The sequence below is a fragment of the Peromyscus maniculatus genome, chromosome 22, assembly GCF_049852395.1.
Source record: "Peromyscus maniculatus bairdii isolate BWxNUB_F1_BW_parent chromosome 22, HU_Pman_BW_mat_3.1, whole genome shotgun sequence".
In the NCBI taxonomy this organism is placed as follows: Eukaryota; Metazoa; Chordata; class Mammalia; order Rodentia; family Cricetidae; genus Peromyscus; species Peromyscus maniculatus.
In genome coordinates this window covers 4,106,559-4,134,218 of record NC_134873.1, presented here as the reverse complement: position 1 = coordinate 4,134,218, position 27,660 = coordinate 4,106,559, and the positions used below count along the sequence as shown (strand labels likewise).

The following is a 27,660-nucleotide window of genomic DNA, read 5'->3' as shown; positions in this document are numbered from 1 at the left end:
TCCACAGGCGTGCGCCACGCCACGGCACAGGGTGCGTCAGGGACTGGGCCACTCATGGAGGTCACACAGGTGACTGGCCTGGGCAAGCCAGGGGTGGCTGGATCGTCACAGAAATGGCCTCTGAGGTCACCGTTAAAGGATGCGGAGGACAGGCCACCAGGCAGCTGTCCAGGACACCCCACTGCCTGGCAGGTGACACTGCCCTGTGTTCCTGGACCCAGGCTGCTGACTCAGGAACCCCTTCCCGTCCCGCCCCCCTGCCCCACGCGGGCGCCCCCAGGCGGAAGCACCAGGCCAGCAGGGAAGGGGGCGGGGCAGGGAAGCTGACCAGCCCCCCCAGGCCAACCTGAGGTGTACCCCAGAACTTGGGAGGCCAGGAGTTATCCCAGCTGGCAGCACCGGCGAGGCACTGCCCTGTGGGTGCTGTGAAGCTCTAGGGCCGGGTGTCCCGGCCCCAGGCCAGCAGTCAGGGGGGGCAGATGCGTCACCATCGCCCGCCCCCCCCCCGCCCCTTGCCCGCCCAAACTCCACCCCAGGGAAGGCGGCGCGGATAAAGGCTCAGGGGCCGCCCGGCTGTCCCCAGACCGGCACGGCCACCTCTCACCACGACCTGCGCGCAGGTCATCTGGAGCAGTGGTGACCCAGGACCTGCGGCGCCGGGTGAGTAGGGGCGGGGCCGCGCGCGGCGCAGAGGGGTCTCCACCCGTGTGGGTTCCTCAGGCGCCCCACTCTTTGTTCTCTGAACCGTCCACACTCAGGGCGCCTTGGGACAGGGAGCCCCCCAGCTCGTGGGGTGGGAGGGACCGTGCGCAATGGGCACCGCCCTGGCGGGACCGCAGCCCACGCCCCCCCCAGCTCCCCCTTTCCAGCCAGTGACCTTGAACTAGTTGTGGATCCAGACTCAGTTTCCCTGTGTGTGCGGTCCTAAGTCTTCTCCGCATGTCCAATCTAAAGATTCTCAGCGGGGCCCCCCACCTGCAGACCCCCAAGTCTCTGCGCCCGCTCCCCAGCCACGACGCACGGCACCCCCTCCCCCGGGGCTCGGGCAGCGCTCCCGGGCGGGGACTGCAGAGGGCGCGCCGGGGCTGCTGACTCACCGCTGCCCGGAGCGGGGCGCGCGCGGGCGCAGCCGGGGACGCCGCGTCACGTCACGGCTTGGGCGGGCGCACCTCGGGAAACGGGCCGACCCGGGGTGGGGGGGGGCGCAGGAAAAACCGGGGACGATGGGTTAGGCCGGGACGCGCAGTGGCACAGGTTCAGCAGGGACGGGTCCGGTGGGAGCCACGTCACCGAGCCGCAGGTCCCCGCCCAGGCCGTGCGTCCCGCCCAGGCTCCCCAGTGCCCTTGCATCCACCCACCCACCCACCCACGGGGGCGGGGGGCCGCTCCGTCCCAGTCCGGCCCGCGACCCTTGGCCACGAGGCTGCGGGCCGAGGCTGCCGCTTCCGCAGGCAGCTGCTTCCCGGACAGGCCCAGCGGGGAGGCCCCACGATTTCCTGTTCCTCCCTGAGTCGGGAACAATGGCCGGCCCTCGCCTCTTCCCCGACGCTCCCCCTGGAGCAGGGGAGGGGCTGTGCTCGCGCGGAGGGTAGTGGCGGGGGGAAGGTGCTAAATCCTCGAGCCGGGGTCCGCCCGCCCGCCCTTTGTTGGGATCTCTGGGCCTTATGAATGGCTCTGGGCGCGGGTGGGGGGCGCGGGGGCGGGTCAGGAGCCGCACCAGCCCAACCCCCTACGTGTCTCCATTGGGCGCAGAGGGGACGGGGCGGGGACGGGGGGGCGGGCCTCGCTGCCACGTGGGGTGGCCCTGCGGCGACTCCCATTGGCCCGGGATCGCGGCGGACTGGGCGGTCTGTGTGTGTTTATTGGCCGCGGCCGGGCCGGCGGAGTAAGTAGTGAATGGGAGGGGGCGGTGGTCCCGCCCATCGGAACGTTGATACATGATAACTTTTTTTTCTTCGTACTTTCACCCCCAGATCCTGCGAGCGGCGGCTGCGGCTGTTGCTAAGGGAAGAGACGCGCGGGGTAGCACGACCCGAGAGGAATCCAGGCACCGTGCGGACCGGGAAAGCTCGCCCCGCTTCCGTAGGACCCTCCCCGCGCCGTGCCCAGGTCGCCGTCCTCCGCCCTTGAAGCAGCCGGATCGCAGACCCCACCCCGGGGCGCAACCCAGGGATCCCACGCGACCCCGGAGCACCACTCGGATTCTCGCTTGCTAGCGTGGGGACCTTCCCCAAGGGGCGCCCTGTCCCTGAGCGCCCGCGGCGCGGAGGAGGACCTCGTTTCGGCGGGGGAGTCCCGGCGAGGATTGGAGGCGACCCGCGGACCCCAGGCCTCCTGCGCTCGCCGGGGATGGAGCCGCAGCCCGGCGGCGCCCGGAGCTGCCGGCGCGGGGCCCCCGGCGGCGCCTGCGAGCTGAGCACGGCCACGGAGTCGGCCGCACCCATGACCCTGGCGATCCACAGCACCACGGGGACTCGCTACGACCTGTCCGTGCCCCACGACGAGACCGTGGAAGGGCTGCGCAAAAGGCTGTCCCAGCGCCTCAAAGTGCCCAAGGAGCGCCTGGCCCTGCTGCACAAAGACACGTAGGTAGCGCGCCGCCCCCGCCTGCGCGCCCCCTGGCACCAGGCCGCCCCCTCGGGCCCGGGCCCCGGGCGGGAACAAAGAGCGCGCCGCGCGGGGAGGCCAGGGGCAGCCAGACGGGGGGCGGGGGCGCGCCGCGCGCTCTCGGGCGCCCTCTGCTCGGCCTCCCTTGCCTGGGCCCCCTCCCCCGCCAGGGTCTGCACAAAGGCAGGGGCGCCCTGCGGGGCCCCGGGATGCACGGGAACTACGGGGGTGGCGCGGCAGACGTGGGCCCCCGGGATGGCACGGGGAGGGGTCCGGGCTCCGCGCGCCGGGGGGGGGGGAGCGCAGCCGCCCCCTCTTGTGCCCGCGGTCTCGCCGCTTCCGCATCTGCTCGGCGGCCCCCTCTGCGTCTGGCTGTCTCCCCATCACTTACGTCTCTCTGCCCCCCTTTGTTCTCGCTTCCCCACACCTCCCCCCCCCAGCCCGGTATTTAAATCGCCTCCAGGCCAGGGAGCCTCCCCTCCCCTCGTCCCCTCGCGGGCCTCTGGGGACACGCAGTGTCCATCCCCAGCGGAGGGGCCCCGGTGGGGGAGGGGCGGAGGGGGAGGGTCTCCTTTGTTTGCGCGGCGGCCTGCGCCGGGGAGGGAGGAGGGGAGCCCGGGGCGGCGGAGCCCCCCGAAGGCCTCTTTCTAAAAGGGCCGGAGCCCCGCGGCGCCCACAAAGACGAGCTGGGGCAGGAATCGGGGAGTTGTAGGCAGGAGCTGGCCCGGAGGGGGACGCGGGGGAGGGTGGCACGGCGCCCACGGGGGTTCAGGTGATGGGAAAGGCGCCCGTCCCCTGCGGACGGGGAAGTGCTTTAACCTGGAGTTAAGTCACCTGGCCGGGGGGGTGGGGGGCTCCCAGGACCGGGAAGCCTCCCCACGGCGCCCGGGTCTGGGCAGGGGAGGGGGGGAGCGCTCCCCGCCGCCCCCCTCCTTGCGCACGCACAGCCCTCCTCCGCGGCCTCCGCTTCCGCGTCTCTGGTGTCGTCTCCCGTCTCACCCTCTTCCTTCCTACCCCCAGCCGGCTCAGTTCGGGGAAGCTGCAGGAGTTCGGCGTGGGGGATGGGAGCAAGTTGACGCTCGTGCCCACGGTGGAAGCCGGCCTCATGGTAAATGTGAGGGGCGCCCCCGGGGCGGCTGCCACCTCCCGGCCATCCTGCCCCTCGCGGCTCGCCCGCCCGCCCGCCCCTGACACGCAGGCCCCCCACCCCGGGCTCAGCCCACACTGAAGGCGCTCTCCGTCCCTCTCTTTGTAGTCCCAGGCCTCGAGGCCCGAGCAGTCTGTTATGCAAGCCCTGGAAAGTTTGACCGAGACCCAGGTAAGCACCCACGACCCGCCCCCCCAACCCAGGGGGGCTGCAGGCAGTGGCCACGCCCAGGGACCGGGCAGCTCTCGGGGACACCCTCGGAGAGCCTCTGATTGTTTGTGCTTCCCTGGTGGCCCGTGGGGGAGGGGTGCAGGCCCCGCCTCGGTGCCAGCTTGGCCTGGTCACCCCGCTTCCTCTTCCTCCCTGCCTCCCCCAGCACCTGACCACCTGACCTTGAGAAGTTTTCTCTCCCACGGTGGCTGCCATGGGGTGGGGGGAAGGGCCGGGCTTGCCACCGGCCCTGACTGGGTGACCTTGGCCTGGGCTTCGCCGAAACTCGTGCCCTCCACGGCCCAGCGCGCTGCCCCTGTAGGCCACCCCACCCCCCCAAAAGACAAAACTCGTCTGCGCCTTTGAGGAAGCGGGGTGCAAAGCTCAATGCGGCCGATGAGGAGGGGTGGGGGGGTCATACTCTCTCCCCCTCCCCCCATCTCTGGCCTTTGTTCTCTGCCCCAGCAGGGGGAGGGGCAGGCAGGGGCACCCAGCCCTGGGCCCGGGAGGCCTAGACAGGATGTTAAGAAAATATTTAGTAAGCAGCCAGGCGGAGGCTGGGCCTGGCGTGAGGAGGTTCCCGGTTTTGACGAGGCTTTCTTCCCTCCTTCCGTGGCCACAGCAGGCCCCCCCCCCCAGTCACAGCCCTTAGCTACAGTGCAGCGGGGGTCTGTAGTGTCCCGGGGAGCCCTGGTGAGGGGGGTAGGCAGGACCCCTGGGCCTCCCCCGCCTGGACCAGGCTGCAGGCACCCTGGGCGTCCGGGGCCCTGGCCCCGTGGGTTACAGACATGCAGCATCCTGCCTCCTGGGGTGAGGGCACAGGGCTCCACAGCTGGGTGGTCCTGCCCCTGGGAGAACAAGGAGTTCCTGGGAGCCAGAGGTGGGGGCCGGGTGTGAGCAGGCCTGGGCTCCAGCCCGTGGGGGGCGTGCCTGGCTGGAGGGAGTCAGTAGTGGGTGCTGGGTGGAGCCCTGAGGTCACCGGAGTGGATTTCTCTCCCGGCCTCCCTTTGCCCTCCCCACGGGAGGAGGGGGTGAGCCCAGCTGCCCAGGAAGCCGCTTCAGGCAGGCCCTTACCTATGAAGGGTGTAGGAAGGAGGGGTGCAGGGTGGGGGCTGCCTTCCTGCCTCCTCACCCCTGCGTGTCCTCCCCACGGGCCCCGAGCGGAGAAGGTTACTCCAGCCCGCTGTGCCCGGGGAAGGGAGTGAGCGAGGCGGTCTGGTGTGAGTCATAGGGCCATGTCACTTCTCAGAAACCTCCCCCCACACACACCCTGGGGAGAGCGAGGCTCACGGCCTGGGCCCCAGAGGTGGGAGAGGAGGTGCCCAGTGCATCCGGGGGTCAGGTAGGCCCAGAGGCCAGCCCCCACAGTGTCGGGGGAGGGGAGGGCTGGCAGGTCACAGAGTTGTGCTTACCAGGGCTGTGGAGGCCCTTGGGGACGCGCCTCCAGGCCCCCCCCCCCAGCCCGGGACATATAAATATTTATCTTGGGAAAGCGAAGGCCAACCCCGAGGAGTTCCTTCAGGATCCAGCCGGCCTCTTGGGAGGCTTAGCTGAGAAAGGGAACCTTGACAAGGATGCTCTCTGCTGGATTCGTAGGCAGGCAGAGCCTGGGGTCTGGGGAGAGGGAGGGCAGCCACCATCCACCGGGCCCCGCCCTATCTGGTCTCAGTTTCCCCTTGAAAGGACCCAGAGGCCCCAATCTGACCCCCCTCTGTCGCCCCCACAGCCCCCAGCGACACCCGGGCCAGGCCGGGCTGCCGGAGGAGGCTTCCGGAAATACAGATTGATTTTATTTAAGCGTCCGTGGCACCGACAGGGACCCCAGAGCCCAGAGAGGGGCGGCGAGAGGCCCCAGGTCACACACGGCGGGGAGAGCTGGGCTGGGTTGGGCTGGGGGCATCAGGGGCGAGAACCCCCTGGACTGACGGGCCTTCCTGCCTCTCTCTCTAGGTCAGTGACTTCTTGTCGGGCCGATCACCCTTGACTCTGGCCCTGCGAGTTGGGGATCACATGATGTTTGTACAGTTGCAACTGGCCGCCCAACACACCCCGCTCCAGCACCGCCACGTGCTCGCCGCTGCCGCCGCAGCCGCCGCCGCCCAGGGAGATGCCAGTGTCACCACCCCAGTGTCCTCGCCCTGTAGGCCGGTGTCCAGTGCCGCCCGCGTCCCCCCGGTATCCAGCAGCCCTTCACCTGTGTCTCCCTCACCCGTCACCGCTGGCTCCTTCAGATCCCATGCAGCCTCCACGACCTGTCCTGAGGTGAGGAGGGAAATACTTGATCTTTGGACCCAGGGGAGGATTTTGAGGGCTCCAGCTGTGGGCTTTGTATCAAACGCTCTTGCCTGAGCCCCGGTGCGTTACATCTGGAACACCGGACCGATGGGCGGACCCTGACGCTGCCCTCGGGGTTATGGAAACCTGGGCTGAGGACTGGACCCCTCACAACCGTGCCCGTTTGCCAATCTCCCAACAGCAGATGGACTGTTCCCCGCCAGCCAGCAGCAACGCCACGTCCACGTCCACCCCAGGCGGCGGCGGTGGCGGCAGCCCCACCCCGCGCTCCCGCAAACCCGGTGCCGTCATTGAGAGCTTCGTGAATCACGCTCCCGGGGTCTTCTCAGGGACCTTCTCTGGTAGGTATCACCCCCCTCACACGGGTGATCTTGAGGTCTCACGAACTGGCTGTGCTCAGTAAACGTCTTCCCCGGGAATCTGGGGCACGCACCCGTGTGACCCCAGACACATAGGGCACGTCATCCGTAGTTAACCTGTGCTTACTGTGACATTGGAGATAGCGCCCAGGCCACTGCCGCCGAGCCACACCCCCAACCCCCCCTCAGTGGGGCATTCTCTGCAGAGGCTCTGCCCCCCGAGTCTTGCCCAAGTCTACTCTGCTTTTTTTATTCGGCAATGGGGTCTTCCTGAGCTCCCCCAGGCTGGCTTAGAGTTCAGGCCTCAGCCTCCTGCGTAGCTGGGGTAACCGATGGTACGCCCCCAGGCCTGGGCACCACAGAGTACCCAGTCTGCAAACTGCCCGGTCTGCCTTGTCTCGCGGCCACACTACGACCACGTGGACGAACCTTGGGGCTCACGATCCTTTCCACTTGCAGGCACACTGCACCCCAACTGCCAGGACAGTAGTGGGCGGCCGCGGCGGGACATTGGCACCATTCTGCAGATACTCAATGACCTCCTAAGTGCCACACGGCATTACCAGGGCATGCCACCCTCGCTGACCCAGCTCCGCTGCCACGCCCAGTGCTCACCTGCCTCACCAGCCCCCGACCTCACCCCCAAAACTACCTCCTGTGAGAAGCTGGCAGCCACATCCCCCACCTCCCTGCTCCAGGGCCAGAGCCAGATCCGAGTGTGCAAGCCTCCTGGTGAGTGGTGGTCACCACCCATCCTGCAGTTTCTCAAGGCCGCCTCTGTGTGCCGGGGGGTGAGGGGACCCCCCGGAGCTGGCAGCTGCTGTCCCCCCCCAGACCTGCCCCCCAGCCGGGAGAAAAGGAGGCGACTGTAACTTCACAGAGTGCCCTTGTGAGCTCCAGGGGGGCTGCGGCTCAGCTTCCTTCTGCCCCCCCTGGACGCCTCTCCAGATGGCCTTTGGTACTTTCATGAATGGCTGAGTCAGTTCTAGCCCTCCAGATGCAGCCAGATGTGCCCACCCCCACCCAGCTGTGGGATGGTGGTGACCACTGCCTTACCTAGATCACCTGCTTCCACAGCCATGTTCACAAAAGTGGGAAACTGAGGCAGAAGCTTTTTTTTTTTACCACTTGTTCTGAAACAGGCTCTTACAGTTTTTGTTGTTTTTTTTTTTTCTTCTTGTGTTTTTGGTTTTTTGTAAGGCTGCCAGTGTGCCCAACCATGCATTGGTCAAATGCCTAGGTGTTTTTGTGTTTTTTGTTTTTTTTGGTTGAGTTTTTTGTTTTTTGTTTTTGTGTTTTGTTTTGTTTTGTTTTTTGTTTTTTGTTTTTGAGACAGGGTCTACCATGTAGCCCTGGCTGTCCTGGAATTTAGCATGTGTAGACCAGGCTAGTCTCGATCCTCCTGCCTCTGCCATGCTGGGATTAAAGGCGTGCGCCACCAAGCCCAGCTTACTGCCTGCATTTCCTAAGTGACTGACGGACGGTCTCTCTGCCCTTTTCGTTGGCCAAACCCCTGTGCGGTCCCTTCTCAGCCCGCAGCCCTGCCTCCCCCCCCAGCATGTTCCCGTAACTGTAGAGGAAGGAGTGAGCCTGGGCTTCTTTGCGCCTTTCGAGATCCTCGCCGACCATGATCGGTGCTCCAGCCTCCGCACTCACGGGTGCCTGTCTGCCTTTGCAGGAGACCGTCTGCGACAGACAGAGAACCGCGCCACACGCTGTAAAGTGGAACGTCTCCAGCTCCTGCTGCAGCAGAAGCGCCTGCGAAGGAAGGCCCGGCGGGACGCCCGGGGTCCCTACCACTGGACCCCCAGCCGCAAAGCCGGCCGCAGCGACAGCAGCAGCAGTGCCGGAGGAGCTAGCCCCAGTGAGGCTGGAGGCTTGGGTCTCGACTTCGAGGACTCCGTCTGGAAGCCGGAAGTCAACCCGGACATCCAGTCCGAGTTCGTGATGGCTTAAAGGATCCAGCCCCTTGGGTCTGTCACATCCCCACTCCAGACGTGGGCGGGTGGGGCGCCACAGCCTGGACGCTGAGTAGCCCAGCTCTGGGGGGCAGGAGGTCACCTCCATCGCCACTCACCAGCCTTTGATTCTTTTTTAGCTCTTCCCCGATTGTCTGCCCTGCATCCCTGGTCACATGCCCATCTCTTTCCTCCCTCACTGTGGTCGGTTCTGGTGGCCTCTGCACCAGGGCCCTTGCCTCCCACCTTCTCCAGCTCCAAATATGTAGCAGTCTGTTCCCAGATGGCCCAGACGGAGGAAGCCACCCACCCCCAGCCCTTCCGTTCTGCCTAGCTCTCCCCTACCCCCCCCCCCTTCCATAACCCGATTCAGGTTTTTAACTCAAAATGTAGACTCTCCAAGAAGCACTTTACAGATGAGGGCTGGGGACCCCGAGATGAGCATCCACCACCCCCACCCTCATCTGCAGACTTGGCCTCCATTCCAGGAGGCCAGCTGGATCCCCCACCCTCCCGCCCCGAGAAGCTAATAGATGAGGCTCACAGGGGATACCTTTGTCCACAATGCCTTCCTCCTGCCTCAGCCTCTCAAGTGCTATGACGACAGGCCTTTGCCACTGCCTGGCTGGCCCTGCTCTTGCCACAAAAAGCTAGTTAGGTGGAGAATGCTGAGGCTGGGGGTTGGTTGGGTGGAGATGCTCCTCTTCCTCACAGGAAAGGACAGGCCTCTGGCCACCTTCTGTGGACACCGCCCTCCCTCCCTCCCTGCACACACCCACTGATTTCCCTAACCTTCCTTCCCGATGGAGCTTGGGGACTATTTATAGATTTCACTTTTCTGACTGAGCCAGTAGGGGTTGATAGTCTGGGGGGGGTGGGGGGACTGAGGTAGATGTTAGGAGGGGCCCAGAGAGACCCCTGTACCTCTTCTCCCCAAGCCCAACTTGAGGTGCGACCACACCTGCAGCCAGGGTGGGGAGTGGGGTGCTGAGCTGTGACTGCATCATTAACCCCGCCCTGGGGAGGGCAAGCTGCTGGTCCACGTTGGCCTCACTGATCCATGGGTGACAGCCCCCCCCCCACACCGGGGCCTCGTCAACAAGGGTGAATCTCGTGGGTGTGATTTTTCTCCAGATGTTTAAATTTCGTGCTAATGGGATGTGCCCACCCCCAAGGCTGTCACCTGTCTGGGCTCCACCTGTCCGAAGTCCTTCGTTAGTCTGTGAACCCCAGGCGTCTGCCCCCCCCCCCCCGCCCCACCCCAGTGTTTACCCTTAATGGTTTGGGATGTGAACAAGTGTTGGCTGTAGCTGTAAAGTTTTTTTGTGGTGGGTGGGTGGGGAGGGGACTGATCCCTGAGGGTAGAGGCCAAGAATTTGGTTTTTGGTTTTTTTTTTTTTCAATCTTTTTTCCAAAAAGAAAAGGGAGGGGGGGTAAGTGGGTGCATTTTTTTAAGCTGTCTTGGATACCTATTTAAATGTGTGTGTTTTTTTGGGTTTTTTATGATTTTTTTTTAACTGCCTGTGATGTGTCCCCTGGGCTGAGGTTGGATGCCTCAGGTAGCCCACCCATAGTTCCCTCCTGCGGACGGACTTTCCCCAGATAGCATTAGCCACCCTTGGGGAGAGAGCCCGGCTGTGGGGGACCCTCCTCGCCCAAGTCTCCTTTTATTGAAATGAAATTCGAGGGGAGGGGGAGAAACCTTACGCGAGCACCTAATTTCAAATAAACACATGAGACGTGAGCGTCGACGTCACTTGCTCCTTGTTCCCGGCGCCTTGTTCTGGGAGTGAAGCGCGCCCTGTTTTTCCCCCAATGGTTTCCCGAGTCCCTTCCCCAGCTTGGGGCTGGCAGGAAGCTGCCTGGGGTGGAGGGAGGGAGGGCCTGGCCACTTCCTGCTACCCAGGGCCGGAAGTGCCATTGGGCGTGGGGCTGGGGCATGCCCTGGGCGAGGCTTTCGCCCTCAGTTCCTGGCTGTGGAGTGGGCTGCGGACGGGAACTTGGGAGTCAGTGTCCGGACAGGCCTTCCCAGCGCCCGGGGGCGGAGGGGGTGCAGTAACGCAGAAACGGGAAGCGCTCCCCGCGTCTCCCCGCCGCCCCTCCTGCTCTCCGGTGGGGGAGTCGGGCACTGCCAGGGCTGGGGGAGCTGACCTCAGGCTTCCCAGCCCCCCCCTGCCCGACCTGCCCCCAGTGGCCACACTCCAGCCTGCCCCATCCGGGCACGGCGACCCGGTTTCGCCTGGAGACTTCTCACGGGGGGCCGCCCCCCGCAAGCTGGCATGGCGCGCCCCAAGACTCCACAAGGCTTCTCTGGGGTCCCCCTCTGGGGCTGGGCGGAGACAGTCAGTACTCGGTCTCGAGTTCTTTCAGCGAGCTCTTCCTTTTTTAGTAAAACTCCCACTGTACCGCCCGGGAAACTGAGGACCCCCGCCGGGGTGGGAACCTGCCCCAAGGCCTCGGCAGGAGGGGGGCAGGTGCGGTCGCCAGGGTGGCCCGGGACGCGTCCGGAGGGCTTCCCGCCCCTCCCTCCGCCCCGTCACCCCAAATCGTCCCACGCCCACGCCAGGAAGGCGGATGTCAGGCCCGATCCCTGGGGAGTTCACGGTCACTGGGCTCAAAGGTTGGGGACGTCTGAGGCCACGCGACCGAGGTGAGGGTGGGAAGAAGGGCCCGGCGCGGCGGGGCAGGCCTGGGGGTGCAGCAAGGGAGGCGCCTGCGCCGCCAGCCAGGTCCCCGAGCCGGGGGCGCCAGGGGGCGCAGGGGGCCCTGGGGACGGTGATGAGTGCCGGGGACTCTAAGGTCACGACCCCGGCGGCGGCGACAACCCCGCGTCGTCCCAGCGCCATGCGTCGTCCCGGGGCCGTGCTTTGCGCACCCCGCTCGCCCTCGGGCCAACAGCAGCCGCAGCGGGGGGCGATCGCGGTGACCCCGACGGGGAGGTCCCCCCGCCCCGCCCCGCCCCCCGTGCGCGAGGCAGGGAAGGAGAGGTAAACCGAGGCTCAGACGGCAAGGGCGGCCCAAGTCGCAGAGGGGCGGGGTCGGCCCTTCGCTTCCTTCCGCCTCCCCCCCCACAACACCCCATTGAGGAAAAAGCTGAATGGGAGGGGGCGGCCCCCCGGAAACGCGCTGAGATGGAAACGCGGTTGCCGGGGCAACGCGCCGCGAGAGCCTCCCGACGTCACCTCGGGGAGGGCTCCCTGTCCGCCCCCGCCTGCGCCCGGCCGGGCCCGGGCTCCGCCCGCCCCCCGGGAGGTCTCATTGGCCGGCCCGCCCTTCGGTCTTCCGGACGCACCAATGGCGCGAGGTTGCCCCATGGGGGCGGGACTTGGGCCCCGCGGAGCCGGGTGCGCCAGCCCGGAGGCGCACGCGGCCCCGCCTCGCTCCCCGCGCGTCTGCAAACTTGGGGGCGGGAGACGCAGCCCAGGCTTGACGGCTGAGGCTGGGCCTGGACGGAAGAGGGGGCGTCCCTGGGGGCGTCGCACGTGGACCCCCCCCCGGCACAGGCACGCCACGTGTACCCCGCTGTGCACGCCGACATTTCCTGCTGCACCCCTTCCCTCTCGGGGTGACTGACCCTCGCCCGGTGTTCTTGCAGTTCCCAGCCTCTGGGAGCGGGGAGGCGACCTGGAGGAGGGGGCTTTGCGGGACAAATAGGAGTTTGCCGAGTGTTGTTGGAAGGGAGAAAGGGGGTGTGTGCTGCGGGGAAGGGGTGGGGGGCGGAGGGTAGGAGGAGGCAAAGCTGGGGGGACCCTGAAGGCGATCCCCCAAGTCCAGACTCGAACGGATGGGGGCGGGACGCCTGACCAGCACCCGGGTTAGAGTCGCCCTTGGCGAGGTGGAGGCAGGAACAGTAGAACAGGTTTGCCCGAAAACCCCAGTCATCCGGAAGGAGCGGCGAGGGCTGGCGGCAGGGACGGAGGGTGTCGGGAGGACCCCCGGGGCAGGAATTCCAGGTCGTCACCTGCGGCCCGGGCTTGTGATCTCCGCAAAGGGGTGGGGGAGAGGTGGCGTGTGCACACCTGTCACCGCGGCACCCAAGGCTGGGGCCGGACGGACGAGTGCGCGCCCCCGGCACCCAAGGCTGGGGCCGGACCGACGAGTGCGCGCTCCAGCCCAGGCAGCGCCTCACCACAACGCTCCGTCCGGGCCGGCCTAGGGTGACCGGACGAGGGACTGGCGACAAGGAATGGTGTGGCGCGCCAGACTCGCCAAGGGGGTAACCTCGCAGGCGGGCAGAGTTCTATGACCAGGCCGCCGGGTGCGGGCAGAAGGAGGTCACCAGGGGTCATGGCTTCCTGCCAGAGGCTGGAGTCCCCCTCCCCCGGGGGGGTGGCGACTTTCCAGTCGGGATCTGGGGACCTGGCAGCGAGCTCTGAGATGTCAGAGGTCTGGAGGTGGCTGTGCGTGGGCAGCTGGGAGGAGCAGAGCCCGTGGAGGAGGCCAGAGATGGTGCCCGCGGGGCACCGCCGCCCCCGTGGGGCCCTCGACAGCTCCACCCTCCTTCCCGGCCTTGGGAAGGAGACGACGCTGGCGGCAGCTGGGCGGGGAGCTCTTCCCTGGAGTCTGATTCCAGCCCCACCCACGGCCACCTAGGCCTCCCCGGTGTCACGCGGGGCAGGTGAGCCGCGCAGCCTGCCAGGTGGAGCGCGAAGCCGCCCCGGCCCCGGCGCAGGGCCGGCGGGTTCCCTGGCCCAGGCCCTCCGCGCTGGCTTTCCTCTATTTCCGTCTCCATCCAGGCCCCTCTATTTTCGTCCGCTCACTGGCGGTCCCACCCCTCCCCTCCCCCACTTCCGCCCCCTCCGTCACCCTCCCCCCCTCACATTCCAACCTCCGCCCCCGCCCGCAGCCATGGGGCCAGCTGCTGCTCTGGGTGTCCAGGGGACGGGAAGGGGGGTGGGTTCTGCCCTGGGTCAGAGGTCCTCCCTCAGAACCGGCCCGGACCCAGCCGGGGAGGGTGCCCCTCACCCTGCTGGAATGTGGGCGGTACGGCCCCCATCGAAGAAGGAGGTCACCCCGCACCCCGGCAGCCAGCCTGCCGCAGACAGCTGGCGTGCCCTACAAGACTTAAGCCGAGCGCCACCAGCCCGGAGGCCTCCGCGCAGCTGCACCGGCCAGGAGCCCCGACCGACCACTGCGCCAGGCCCCCGGTGCACCACACCCACCCCAGGAACCTGATCCTGACCCCACACCTAGTTCTTGCACACCCCGAACCCTGCAGGTCCCAGTGGCACAAGACTAGTCTTAGCTTCTTCCCAGGGGAGAATGAGGTGGGAGGTTTTGAGTTCAAGGCCAGCCTGGGCAACTTAGTGAGACCACCCCCTCCCCCCAGACTTGAAAAGTCAGAAACAGACTGGGTTCGGGGCTCTGTGTTGCTGGCCTAGCTTGCCTGAAGATCTGTGTCGGCGTTTGTTTATTGTTTTAAATGGACTTACTTCACGTGTCTGAGTGTCTGTGTGTGCACCGTGTTCCTGGTTGGTGGCCATAAGCAGACTTGAGGACTCTGATCCTCTGGGAGGGACTGCAGTTACAAATGATTGAGTCACCATGTGGGTGCTGGAAATCGAACCCAGGTCCTCTGGAAGAGCAGCCGTGGGCTAACCACTGAGATCTCTCTTGGCCCAGTAACTAGTACTCAAGATACCCAGGAAGAAAGGCAACATCCTCCCTCAGACATACCCACAGGCCAGCCAGGGCGATGCAGGGGACCTCCCTGTCACTGCCTTGTGACCGGTCGTCTCGGGTCATTTCCTGGTGGGAAACAGGAGTGTTTGTCCGGGAACTATTCCCAGATGTGCCCTAAGAAAATACTTTGCTAGCATGCCATCTGGTAGAGGCAGGGGGATCAGGATTTCTAGGTCACTCCCCACTACATAGAGGCTCCAGGAATCCTGTCTCTCAGCGACCAAGGAAAAAGCAAGGTCGTTTGCTGGGTGTTGGACACACACACAAGCTGGGGCTGTTCAGTGACAGCTGAAGACTTAACCCCGATGAAGACAGCTCGAGGAGACTCCACAGCTGCCCTTGACCCAGTCCCGTTCAGACCCTGAGGCTCCCCAGATCCCACTCAGTTCGCAGATATGAAGCAATGAAGCCAGAGAGGCGCCTGGGTGCCGCCTACCCAGACAGCTGGGCCCGTGGGCTGCAGCTGACCCTCTGTGGCTGGGTGGACAGGTGTTCCCAGGTTCGAGGACCATCTGCCTGCATGGGGACCCTCCAGGCACCCTACGGTTCAGAGATGCTTCCTGCCCTGTGGCTGTCCACATGTGGCTAACAGCGGAGGAAGTCCTGCAGGCCACCAGCCCCAGGCAGACGCCTCTCTGCGCAGTCTGTTTCCAGGGAGGCTGGCTGTTGGCGTGTTACCCTTGCGCGGGAGGCCATGCCACAGTCGGGTGTGTGCTTGGGCATACCGTGAGTGGACAGGGCAGAAGAGGGGCGACTTCCTGCTCCTGGGGTGTTGGGGGTGGAGGGGGCCTTGCTAAGCTGCTCCTGAAGATCCCTACAACCCTCCCTGCCTCCTGCCCTTTTAGAAGCCCAAATAGGTCATTTCCTAGGCAGATGAGCCACCTAGCTTCTAGGGTTTCCCTGGCGTCATCGCAGGGTCACTGGTGTTCTTTGGGCATCTGATACAGACCTGTGGATAAGTGCCTGTCACCACACCTCCTTGCTCCACACCGCCCTGTCATGGAGCGGGTCCCAGTGTTTCCCAGTCCCGCCTGTTTACGGGAGACAGGCAAGCGGGGACGGGAAGCCCACAAGGTCTCTTCGGGATGCAGATGATCCCTCAGATGCCAAAGGCATGTCGGGGTTGTGACTGAGCCTGACGGAGGGTGTGGGTGTGCATGTGCATAACATGGCCTGTCATAGGATGTGTGTGCTGGCTGGGGCGTCCCTTGACTGTTCAAGGCCCAGGTCTGGGCAAGAGCCTCGGGCCAGGCCTCCCAAGCTTTCGTATTCCCATTCCTGGGGTGTGACTCAGGGCTGTGGGGAGGGATGAGTCACAGGAACTTGGGCCTAGTCCGCCCTGGCTGCAGACCCCTTCCAGCAGCAGAGTGCCGTGGTGCCTCTAGGTGGCAGGGGTCCAGACCTCAGACCCCCGGGGCCTCCTGAGGGATCAGAGCCCACCCGGGAAAAGGGAAGCTTAACCTCACAGCTGCCTCTGGGCGTCAGCCTCACTAATTGGGAGGCCCTGGGTGTCTCTGACACAGCTCTCTCTCGTGCCCACCCCTGGAACATGAGTCATACCACCAGGCAGAGATGGCTGCATTAGCACCCGCCCCAGTCACGCACACCTAGCCCGGCCCGAGCATCCACATCCGGGAGGTGCGCAGCCTTGTAGCATCCTGTCCGCCCACCTTGTCCTTAGGGAACACAGGTCGGCCACGCAAAGATGACCAGGTCCTCTACACACACACACACACACACACACACACACACACACACACACACACACACACACACACACGGGACAAGCCCGCTTCCCCGTCCAGATGTTTCTCCGAATCCTCACAGGCCTCCTGCCCACGTGCACACATGTGCGCCACACCTGGCAACACGCAACACACACACACACACACACACACACACACACACACAGGCTGCGTCCTCCGCCTGGCTCTGGTCCCCGAGGGCGGGCACCAGGCTTTGCCATCACCGTCCCCTGGTGCACCCCCGCCGGGCAGAGGCCAGGTGCAGTGTCCCTGGCCCCCGCCCGGCCGAGAAGGGGGCGGTAATTACGCGGCCCCGGGGTGCCCCCCACACACGCGCCTTTCATCCCGAGCCACGCCCGGCCCCAACCCAGACGCTCATTACCGCCTCCCGCCCGGTCATTAGCCCGGGTCGGGGGAGGACCTGGCGGTGGGGGGGGCAGGGGGAGGCGCGGTGCCCCTCGTCGTCACCATAGCGACGCCCAGCAGCGGAGTTGGGTGGCAGGGACCACGGGTTGAGTGGGCTCGCCTTCAAGGGGTGCGGGGGGCACCCTGCATCCCCTCGGATTTGTAAGAGACAGTGGGGACCCCAGACGGGGGCGCATGCACACGCGATGGCCCCATGGGTGACTTCTTGGCCGAGGGCACTGCCCCGACACGCAGGCGTGGGCCTCGAGCGGCCCGGCGACGTGCAGGCAAGCCACCTGCGGGCTGGGCACGGCGATGCCAAGCCCGCACTGTCCCGGTCTCCGTCCGCGACGGCGACGTCTAGTGGCCGCAGGGTGGCCGAGTAGCTGGCGGCTCCGCAGAGAGGCGGGACGTCGGTCCCCAAGGCTCCAGCCGAGGCTGCAGCGCCCTCTCGTGTCCTCAGCAGGCAGTGAGCCCCGTTTGGAGGCAGGGGCTCGGGGCAGGGGTGGAGAGTGTGTGAGTGTGAGTGTGTGTGTGTGTGTGTGTGTGTGTGTGTGTGCGTGTGCGCGAGCTCCAGCCCCTTTTAAAGCCCACCGAAAGAAACAAAGGGCCAGGGTGGCACGCTGAGCTACCCGGCCACGTGGACACAGGTAAGTGCACAGGGACGCACATCTCAGACACAAGTACACGAAGACGCGAGAGATGCCCACTGGAGAGGTGTGCGTGGGTCACACGTGTGCACGCTCTTCTGGGGATCCGCGATGGCTGTGGGTACTGGTGGAGCCCGGGCCCAAAAGAGCTGGTTGGTAGTAAGCTTATTAAGTGGGTGCTGGTTGAATGAATGAATGAATCGATGAATCAATGAATGAATACGGCAACTCCCAAAACCAGGAACTGGAAGGTCTCAGAACGGGAAGGAGAGCAGGGGCCCAGCACCACCGTGGGAGCTGGGATTGCAGGGGTCCAGTTTCCAGGTTCCCGTTGGAGGTGGGGGGCACCCGCGGGGACCACCCTCCCCTGGGCGGCGGGCCTGCGGGCCAGCATTGCCGCGATCTGCGATGCATGGTCCCCTCCCCGCCTGGAGGACGCGCGTGGAGGGGAGGGGAGGAGGGGAGGGAGGCGTGTTGGTTTCTCGGCTCTTTTTAATAACCTCCTTGCGTGAGTGGCTGACGCAGCAGGCTGCTCTGACGGGGATGGGAGGGAGGGCTGAGTGCCGGGAGAGAGAGAGGTGCGGAGGGGGTGGCCGTGAGTCACCAGCCGCCGTCTAGGAGGAGGGGAGCACCGAGTCCCCGAGGCATGCTCTTCCTGGAGACAGATGGGTCAGCTCGACCCGGACCAACCTCATTCAAGGGTCAGAGCGCCTGGGGCGTGGAGCAGGTTGGGATGTCTCAGCCTCTGTCCGCACTCCCTGGGGGGTGGGGGGGTCCTGCTCTGGCTGACGTGGTAAGAGGTGACCTGCCTGAGTTAGGGGAGGGATCCTCGCAAAGGGCCAGTCAGGTCGCTCGGGACTCGGGACCCTCAAACCAGAGTAAAAGGAGACCACATGCTCTGGCCTGGTGTGACCCCAGCTGCTTGGGAGGCCGGGCTACAGAGTTCAAGGACAGGCCGGGGAAGTTAGGGTGGATCAGCGGTCAAGAGCACTGGCTGCTCTTGCAGAGGACCTGGGTTCAATTCCCAGCACCCACATAGAGGCTCACAACTGTCTGTGACTCCGGTTCCAGAGAACCCCAACACAAGGACGCAAGGCAGGCACATGGTTGCACTCAGGAAAACACCCATACACATAAAAATGTGGTTTTGGTTTGTTTTTCATATGTGTAATGGGGGCGGGGGTCAGGACAGGGTTTCTCTGTGTAGTTTTGGTGTCTGTCCTGGAGCTCACTCTGTAGACCAGGCTGGCCTCGAACTCACAGAGATCCGCCTGGCTCTGTCTCCCCAGTGCTTACCATATGTGTATTTTTACACATATGGCTCATGGGATAAGAGCACTGGCTGCTGTTCCAGAGGTCCTGAGTTCAATTCCCAGCACCCACATGGTGGCTCACAACCACCTGTAATGAGATCTGGTGCCCTCTTCTGGCCTGCAGGCAGAACACTGCATATATAATTTAAAAAAAAAAAAAAGAATGCTAAGGATATAGGCCTGAGTAGTCTCTGCCTTTAATCCCACAGTGGGGGCTGGGGGCGTGGTCAGGGTTGAGCCCCGCCCAGAATCCCCAGTGAGCGGCTGGGGGCGTGGTCAGGATGGAGCCCCGCCCAGAATCCCCAATGAGGGGCTGGGGGCGTGGTCAGGGTGGAGCCCCGCCCAGAATCCCACAGTGAGGGGCTGGGGGCGTGGTCAGGGTGGGGCCCCGCCTAGAATCCCCGGTGAGGGGCTGGGGGCGTGGTCAGGGTGGAGCCCCGCCTAGAATCCCCGGTGAGGGGCTGGGGGCGTGGTCGGGGTGGAGCCCCGCCCATGTGGTGTGGCGTGCTCCTGGCTGGGGTGGGCAGGAACCAGGGTTCAGATGGCCGTTACGCAGCAGGCTGAGATTTGCAGGCAGACAGCAGGGTGCAGGTGAGGTGTGGCTGCAAGTCTGGAGGAGGAGGGGTGATCTTAGGGAACGTCAGGAGCCCTGGGTCCGGGGCATGGCCGGCCGGCCGAGGCACGTGGGGCTGGGGAATTCAGATGGATTCGGGCAGGGTCGGAGAAGAGGCTCAGTGGGTAAAGGCGCTTGCCGCCGAATCCTGAGTTCGAGGCTCAGGATGGAAGGGGAGACTCCAGAAACCTGTCCTCTGGCGCCCACACTCGCGCTGTGGCCGGATAAATGTAATAAAGTATTTTTAAAAGAAGACTGGGGAAGTGACGTCGGCACGTCAAGGCTCGGGCCTATTTGGGAGTCCCACTGGGGCAGCAAACGCTCCTTAAAGCCGGGCCTTGGAGCTCTTTGTTCCGCGCCGCAGGCCCCCCGGGCGGGGAACACGGAAGTGGGTCAGCCCCGCCCCGAACCCGGCTGTCCCCGCCCCCCGGCCGCCGGCGGGAGGGCGGGCGAATGCGGCCTGGGCACCCCGCAGCCAATCCAAACGCTCAGCGCCTCCGCGCGGGCAGGGGCGAGGCCAGGACGGCCCCGCCCCCCCGCCGCGGCCCGCGGCCGGCGCGTCCGATTGGCCAGCGCCGGGAAGGGGGCGGGCCCGGGGGCGTGGCTGCCGGGCCGGGGTATATCAGGCGGGACCCGGGCGCTCCCCCTCGCACTCGCGCGTTAGGAGGCTGGGGTGTGTGTGGCGCGCTGTCTTCCCGCCCGCGTCAGGGACCTGCCGACTCCGCGGTGAGGGCCCTGGCGGCACCGGCTCTGAGGGGCCCGGGGCGGCGGGCGGCCGGTGACTCTCCGGGGCGAGGCGGAGCCGCAGCGGCACGCCCCTGGGACGTGGGGGCGGGCCCGGGTTGGAGTCCGCCCCGCCGGCGGCGAGGCGGGCGGCGGGGCACCGGGGCCTCGCGCTCCCCGCAGGGCGCCCCCCACCGCGCGTCACCCCCCGAACCCGGCCCGATGCCTTCGCCGCGGTGGGCCTGGCTGTAAAATGGCGGCCGCGAGGCTTTGGAAAGCTTCGCCGGCGAAATGGCGGGACCGCCGAGTGCCCGGATGGAGTGGCGCAGGGTGCGTGCGTGGCGCATGCGCCGCTCCGGGGGCGGGGCGCGCCCGAGCCCCGTGGTCGCCGACGGGGAGCTGGGCCGCCCGCGACCCTGCCCTGCGGCCGGCCGGGCCCCGGTCTCCCCGCACGTGTCGTCCCGGGTGTGGCCCCTGGGCCGTCCCCCCAGGCAGAGCGGCCCGGGAATGGGGCAGCGGGCTCGGTTGTCCCCCGCCAATGATGGCTCCGAGTGCCACGCCCCCCAGAGCCACGCCCCCCAGAGCCACGCCTCTCGGGCCCGCCCCCTGTCCCAGCCAAAGCACGTCCCCAGCCCTCGGTGGCCCCCAGGTCGCGTCCCGAGACTGTCACACCTCCCTGGCCGCGCCCGAGAAGCGTGTGTCAGGGATGAGGCTTCCCCCAGCCGACACTGTCCCCCGTGTCCCCAACCACACACGCCCTCTAGGAAAGTGAGGAAGTTCCCGGCGTGCCTCTGTGGCCCGGTGATCCAAACCTTGGGCTCCTAATGGAGGCCCGCTGCAGGACAGGGGCTCGAGTCACTTGTCCTGAGCCACAGAGCCACCGTTCACGGTCAGCCGCAGTACACGACCGTCTCCCGTGTGGGTTTGGGATGACAAAAGCAGGAAGGACTTCCCCGTGTGTTCGCTTCGAGACAGAGCATGTAGCCCGCCGAGGCCGGTATCAGACCTGCTGTGTAGTCGCAGATGGTTGTGCACGTCTGATCCTTGTGCCTGCACATCCCAAGGCTGGGGTGATGGGAGCGCGCGTTGGGGACGCCTCCCCAGTTGCTCCACGGCGTCCTTTGTCTCAGGGAGAGGCTGGACGACAGGTGTGAACTGCCACATGCAGCACCGGTTCCCCAGGAGGGTCAGGGTCACTTTTCCATACACAAGTAGGGAAGGAAAGCGGCAGGACGCTCCCTAAAGCTTCCAGTGCCTGCGGCACTAAACCTCAGCAGGGACTCCCAAGGCCATCGTGGGCTGTCAAGGAGGTCCTGAGTGTGCTGACTTCAGACTGAGGAGGGAAGGCACAGAACACTGTGTGTGTGCAGGCTGCCATGGCGTCAGACGAAGGCAAGCTTTTCGTGGGGGGGCTGAGCTTCGACACCAACGAGCAGGCGCTGGAGCAGGTCTTCTCCAAGTACGGGCAGATCTCCGAAGGTGAGGCTTGGGTCGGGAACACCGTGGTGGTGTCTGCCCTGGGGCAGACGGCACAGCTCATGGCTCTCCCTTGCAGTGGTGGTGGTAAAGGACAGGGAGACCCAGCGATCCCGCGGCTTTGGCTTTGTCACCTTTGAGAACATTGATGACGCTAAGGACGCCATGATGGCTATGAATGGGAAGGTGAGGGTCAGGTCAGCCGGTTCGGGTTGCACAGGTCTGGTGTGGCATGGGCACGGCTGACCCTCCCTCTGTTGGGCAGTCTGTGGATGGGCGGCAGATCCGAGTGGACCAGGCCGGCAAGTCTTCAGACAACCGCTCCCGCGGGTACCGAGGTGGCTCTGCTGGAGGCCGAGGCTTCTTCCGAGGGGGACGCAGCCGGGGCCGCGGGTTCTCCAGAGGTGAGTGCCGGGGGCCTTGGGTTAGAGGTGGGACCGCTGCGGGAACTCACTGACGGTTACCTCACCTGCAGGGGGAGGAGACCGGGGCTACGGAGGTGGCCGCTTTGAGTCCCGGAGTGGGGGCTACGGAGGCTCCAGAGACTACTATGCCAGGTGAGCCAGATGGAGCCCGGGAGACGGCTCGGCCGCGGTGGCAGCAGAGGACCCAGGCTGTGAGCAGAGGGCGGGTGCCGCCCCAGCTGGAGGGCGCAGGTGGTTTTGTTTTGTTCTCCGCTGAGCACCCGGCTGGTGCCAGGGCCTCGAGTGCAGGGCCAGCAGCCCCCAGGAACCCGCTCCTGCCAGCTGCGCCTGTGTGGGGCCTGTGTCCTTCAGTGTCTGTGTGTCCTTCCGCAGCCGGAGTCAGGGTGGCAGCTACGGTTACCGGAGCTCGGGCGGGTCCTACCGAGACAGCTACGACAGTTACGGTAAGTCTGGCTCCAAGGAGGCCACCCGAGCCGTGCGCGGCTGGGCTTGGCCAGCCCCGTGCCCACAGAGCAGCTTAGGCCACTCAGCCCGGGCACAGCTCCCGACTGCCGCACAGGACAGGGGGCCAGGTGCGTGGGACCTGGGCCACCCGCGCGCGTGCGGCGAGCCGAGCTCCAGTGCCTTGACACTGTCGCGCTTCTGTCCTCAGCTACACACAACGAGTAAAAGCCCGGCGTCCAGACCGTCCGCCATGGCTGTAATTAAGATGGGGATCCGCTGAAGGCTGTCAGTGAGCACCTGTCCCCAGTTTTTAGTCCAGCCTGCTTCCGACCCCGATGGCCTCGTGACCAGACTTTCTGTTAAGGAAGCGCTGTCTTTTTAAGCGTTGTAAAAGACGTTTTGGAAAGCACTTCAGATCTTACTTTTTTACCATGAGCCATGGGTTTGTGTTTTTTCTAAATTGTCGGGGTTGTGTGGGTTTTGTTGACTCGTTTTTGTTTTTTCGGGTTTTTCGGTTGTGTTGTTTTTCCTTTTTTGTGTGGTCGCCGTGAAGTCTGGCGCCCCGCCCTCCCGAGATGACATGGACTCGATTTGAGCAAGCCTGGGTCTGCGACGCCAGCCCCGCCGCGGAGCGCAGCAGGCCCGGCCACCGGGCACAGGCCGCTGCCCGGGCGCGGGTCCGGGAGGCCGGCAAGTGTTTATTTATAGTGTCCTTTTTTACCGAAGACGACATGCATACTCCATCGACGTTGTATCCGCAGTGCTGAGGATTCTTGTACGCAGTTTCTCTGGCTTCACGAAGCCGATTAAAAGACCGTGTGAAACGAACCTCCTGACCTTTCCCTTTCCTTGCCGACACCGAGCTGCGGCTCCGGGGCCAGCAGAGCAGCTAGGGAGGAGGCAGGGCCCGCGGGCCGAGCGGCCGGGGCGCGGGGAGCGGGCAGTGGGGAGCGGGGCAGCCCCGGCCAGCCTAGGCCGGGTGCGGGCAGGACCGGCGAGGCTGCGCCGCCAGCTGCCGGCGGCGTCCTCTGCCGGCCTCGGAAGCCGCGGCCCGGGGACAGCCCGAGCGAGCGAGCGAGCCGCAGACCTCCGAGACCCGCCTGCTGCTCCCGCTGGCCCTGCGGCTGGCCCGGCCTCGAGGTAACACCTTCGCTCGTGTCGCCCTCCCCGGGAGAGCTCGCTGGACGGAAACGGAGGCCGGGTGACCTGGCGTCCTGGAAGGAGTCGGGCCCGTGCCGCTCCTGCCGGCCCGCGGCCGTGGGCGGCGCGTTTTTGTTCCCGCTCGACGGCTGCCGTGAGGGGGGCCGAGGGGAGGCGGGAGGGCGCTGCAGACCCGCGGGGACGCCGGGGTCACGCGCCTCTGTTTGGCAGGATGAAGGGAGCCAACCCGCACCCTGGGAGGAGGAGGAGCACGGCTGTGGCGTGACCGTGGGAGCGAGACCCAGACCGCAGCCGGGGCCGGTGAGCGCGGGGCCGGGGGCGGGGCCGGGGCCGGGTGTGCGGGGCCGGGTGTGCGGGGCCGGGGGTGCGGAGCCGGGCGGCCCTCCTGACCATCTCTCCTTCCTCTTCCCTTCCAGGCAGCTCCTGAGCTGACACCCGCTCCGGGCGGGCGCGGGCTTCCTGCCGGACCGGAGGAGGAAGCGGGGCCGGCGGGTTGCGGGGCAGGGACGGCGGGCTGCGGGGCAGGGCCGGCGGCTGCGGGGCAGGGACGGCGGGCCGCCTGAATAAAGGCTGTGACCAGACCCCGACTGTGTTGCTTGGGTGTGGGGCGCGGCGAGCGGGATAAGCAGCCGCGGGTGCAGAGGTGACGACGCCCACCTGTCGGCACGGCCAGGCCGATGAGCAACCCGGCCATGCGCAGGGCGGCGGGCGGCGGGGCGGGGCGAGCGGGCGGCGGGGCGGGGCGAGCGGGCGGCGGGGCGGGGCTCGGCTCACTTCCGCCTTGGCTCCGTGGCTCCGGCATGGCGCCGTGCACGCTGCTGCCGCTGCTGCTGCTGCTGCTCCTCCGGTGCGCCGCCCCGGGGTCCCCCGAAAACTCGAGCTGGCCGGCCGTACCTCGCAACTATACGCACGGGGGCCCCCCGGGCACAGGTCCCATGCTGCTTCGTTTGTTCTACGTGATCACCGGGCTCAGCGGCCTGATCTCGCTCTACTTCCTCATCCGGGCTTTTAGGTGCGTTAGCGCATCCAATCAGCATCTAGTAAGTCATTGCAGGGTGGGCGGGAGAGCACGTGACTCAGGCATCCGGCCTAGTTCTTGCTCCCGACTCCTGTGGTTTCTAGACTGGCTTAAGTGGGCAGCGGCCTCAGTGTGGCCATCCTCCTGCCTCAGTCTCCCCAGTGCTGTGTGACAGGCATACAAAAAACGGCCCCGGCCACACTGCAAGAAATGCAGAATTCCTTCCCTGGCTGAGGCTCTGGGTAAAGCTTTTCCCTCGAACACACAAAGCCCTGGGTGTCATCTCAACACTCGGGAAGTGGAGACGGAGTGAGGGTCACCTGACCTGGAGAAGGAAATGGTCAGCCTGGGTGGCGAGACACTCAAAAAAGCCTCCGATCCTCCATTCTTTCCCAGCTGCTCTGACAGACAGGAAACTGTGGCGGGCGAGCCGACCCGAGCGGCTTTCCCGTGCCCAGGTCGCTCTTGCAGCTCCTACAAGGAAAGGATTCACATCTGCAGATGCCGCAGGCCTCGGGGGTGGGGGTGGGCAGGAGCGTGCTGGTAGCCGCTGAGGGTGTTTGTGCCCCTGCAGACTCAAGAAGACTCAGCGAAGGAGGTATGGGCTTCTGACCAACACAGACGAGCATGAAGAGATGGCCTCCCTGGACAGCGAGGAGGAGACGGTCTTTGAAACCAGGAATCTGAGATGGTAGGAAGCACTTCACCAACAGGGCTCCAGGTCTAGCTCAGAGGCAGAAGCAGCTTCACCTGGAGTCCCCCAGTGCGATCTGGGAGTGTGCAGCCACGGAAGCAGGTGTCAGGGAGGTTCATGGTGGCTTTAGTGGGAACAGGCCCAGGAGTGTTCCAGGGGAGGGCCGCAGGGGAGGAGCCAGGACCCCCTAGGCCCTCGATCTGGCTTTCCAGGGCCCTGAGGGGTACACCCGACTGGAAGGGCATCGCTTGCTCTGGGCTGGGCTGGGTTGGAAGGAGGCCCTCCGGCCATCGTCACTGCATCCCATGTCCTGTCCGTCTGTCCCCGCTGCAGATGTGGAGGGGACGTCAGGCTGCAAGGACAGTGGAGGGCGTGTTCCACGGGCTCGGATGCCAGCTTCCTGGAGGGGGCCTGCACAGTCCGGACGCCGCCTGGGCCAGGACAGTCTGACCTCACCTCGCCGAGAGCAGCCCACAGACTTGAGGTCCCTGGAGCTGGACTGACGTGTGCTGCTCTGTCATCCTGCCTCCCTTGAGGGACAAGGCCGCCCTCCGGGCGTGATGGAGCAGACGGACCTTCCTGCTGCTTTAGGGACAATAAAGAAGCAGTGGCTTTGTGGCTGACCTGAAACCCCCCCTGGACCCCACACCCAGGCGTCCCGGTGACGTGAGTGAGGGCTGTCATTCCTGGCTGCCTAGGACACCCCCTGCCCGTGGGTGTCACGTGTTCCAGGGCTGCAGCGGTGGCCCTCTGCCTCAGGGTGTTGGCACCTGGCAGAGTTTCCCAGTAGCTTCTGGGCTGCGGTTCAGCATTGGCCATTCACCCTCCCTCTGTGGTCTAGCCTGGGAGGAGAGGGGGACCGGACACCTAAGGCACTTGCAGCCCGAGGTCAGCCTCAGTCTTCCCAGGCCACTGTTCTGTCCACTCTTTCTCGTCATAACAACAAGTGGCCACCAGGTGGCAGCCGCGTGCCACCTAGCTTCCCCGGACCCCACCGCAAATCTGCAAATCGGCCCTCCAAAGAACCCTCCGACCTTTGTCCTCATGGGGGCCTGAATTTGTGGCCCAGCTCCTGTCCTATGGACACCCAGTCTTCATCCACTTCCGGGCCCCACTGACCTCCAGCTGGGCCGAGCGGGACCCCTGAGGCTGCCTGGCCGTCTGTTTCCGTCCCGTGGTCTGGATGGAGAGCCTGGCCGAGCCCATTCCTGTCTCTGCCTGTCCCCTCCAGTGGCTGGGTCCCTGCTCAGCCAGGCCTGCTGCCCCCAGGAAGCCTCTGCCGCCCCCCCCCCCAGCCTGAACCCAGGGGAAGCCAGTGTTCCCGAGTCATGGCTCTGGGGGCCCTGTGCCCCTTGGTCACTCTCCATCTTTGTATTGTGCCTGGTCCCCGGCCCCCCAGACTCTGTGATCTGCGCCCCTGGTCCCACAGCTCAGCCATTGCTGGAGCTTCAAAAGGCAGGGTGATTAGTCTAATGAGGTCAGGAGAGACCCAGGCCCCCGCCCCAGCCTCCGCGTGAGCGGGGAGGGTGGCCCCACCACCATCCGCCTGTCAGCAGTCACTGCACCCCGGCATTAGCGCGGATAATTGGCAGTTCCGTCAAGGTTAATGCACTATTAGCCGGCGCTCTGCACAGCTGAAAGCCAGGAGAGAGGCCTGTCAGGCGAGATGGACGGCCTGGGGGCCGGGCCAGCCTGCGTGTGCACGGACAGTGAGTGTGCATGCCTCGGGCGGCGCCCCGCACCAAACACACGCGCCCGGGCTTGAACTCAAGACACTGTTGCCGCTTGTACCCATCCTAAGTCTGAGCCCTGGCCTGGCAGAGGCAAGGCAGGTGAGGGCGGTCGCTGCCGAGCCTCAGTTGATTCCCGGAACGCGCATGGTCAAGGGCGGAACTGACTCCTGTAAGCTGGCCTGTGACGGCTACGCCACAATACGCAAAAAATAAAGATCCTGGAAGTGGGCAAGCCAGGCCTCTCAGTGGGGCCCCACCCTAGCCAGCCCTCAGGTGTTCCACTGGGGGGGTGGGGGAGGTGAATGTCGCTGTCCTCTCCCTGGGAAGTCAGAGTTACGACCCATTTGCATCAAGCTCCCCCAGGGACAGCAGGCCAGGGTCCCCGAGAGCCTCTGTAGGGTTCAGGCCTGCATTGGTCTCTGCCCAGGGGGCCTGGGCAGGCACTGGAGTTGCCGGGATCCAGGCACAGCTGTCTGCTGGGACTTGGGTGGTCTTGTCGTGGGAAGCTGGGGCTGGGGCTGGGGCTCGGGCATGGAGGGAGAGGAAGATGCTGAGCGGGAGGAGGGTGGATGACAGATGGGAGGGTGGACGAGATGGGGGGCAGGTAGGAGGGGGGGTGGTTTCAATGGAGAGAGGGAGCGGGAGAGGGGGCGTCCTTCTGGGGTGGTGCTTGCCAGCAACCCAAAGGCCCCTCTTTGGGACGCAGTGGGTGCCTGTTGCTGCAGCTGGACAGGCCACCCGCCCTGTCCCTACGCCACAGGTGACCAGGTAGAAGGGGTCACTCATGGCATCCATATCCCACACCCCCTCAACTGCCCAGCCCTGCCTCAGCTCAGGCGGGCAATTTGGTACAATTTATTCTGTAAGGAGAAATTCCTCTCTGCATATTTTTAGCCCCCTGCCTGGCGATGTGGCCTTTGATGGCTGTGGGGCCGCCAGACTGTGAGATCAGGAGCCTGAGGCCTTGCCCTGTGTACCCGAGTGGGCAGGCGGTGGGCCATG

The 27,660-nt window shown here is 65.6% G+C and overlaps 3 protein-coding genes across 5 annotated transcripts; all 3 read left to right on the top strand.

Annotated features, from left to right (window-relative positions):
* The first annotated feature begins 152 nt into the window (after nt 1-152).
* Nucleotides 153-10,320, top strand: Midn (midnolin). Of its 3 annotated transcripts, XM_006978202.4 has the most exons (9): nt 502-660; nt 1,974-2,585; nt 3,628-3,715; nt 3,863-3,925; nt 5,691-5,819; nt 5,915-6,226; nt 6,441-6,600; nt 7,078-7,350; nt 8,297-10,320. In XM_006978202.4, the coding sequence occupies exons 2-9, from the start codon at nt 2,350-2,352 to the stop codon at nt 8,572-8,574; spliced, it is 1,539 nt and encodes a 512-aa protein (XP_006978264.1). In that variant the 5' UTR covers nt 502-660; nt 1,974-2,349; the 3' UTR covers nt 8,575-10,320. The 3 variants fall into 3 exon arrangements, with proteins under 3 accessions (XP_006978263.1, XP_006978264.1, XP_006978262.1); XM_006978201.4 differs by lacking the exon at nt 7,078-7,350 and having other exon boundaries at nt 153-660; XM_006978200.4 differs by lacking the exon at nt 5,691-5,819.
* Nucleotides 10,321-19,567: 9,247 nt separating this feature from the next.
* Cirbp (cold inducible RNA binding protein) lies at nt 19,568-22,880 on the top strand. Its single transcript, XM_076559621.1, has 7 exons — nt 19,568-19,710; nt 21,078-21,186; nt 21,263-21,369; nt 21,449-21,587; nt 21,659-21,740; nt 21,981-22,051; nt 22,261-22,880. The coding sequence occupies exons 2-7, from the start codon at nt 21,084-21,086 to the stop codon at nt 22,275-22,277; spliced, it is 519 nt and encodes a 172-aa protein (XP_076415736.1). The 5' UTR covers nt 19,568-19,710; nt 21,078-21,083; the 3' UTR covers nt 22,278-22,880.
* Nucleotides 22,881-23,975: 1,095 nt separating this feature from the next.
* Nucleotides 23,976-26,890, top strand: Fam174c (family with sequence similarity 174 member C). Its single transcript, XM_006978198.4, has 3 exons — nt 23,976-24,225; nt 24,806-24,922; nt 25,259-26,890. Coding segments are annotated over exons 1-3 (330 nt in total). The 5' UTR covers nt 23,976-24,013; the 3' UTR covers nt 25,260-26,890.
* The last annotated feature ends 770 nt before the right edge of the window (nt 26,891-27,660 follow it).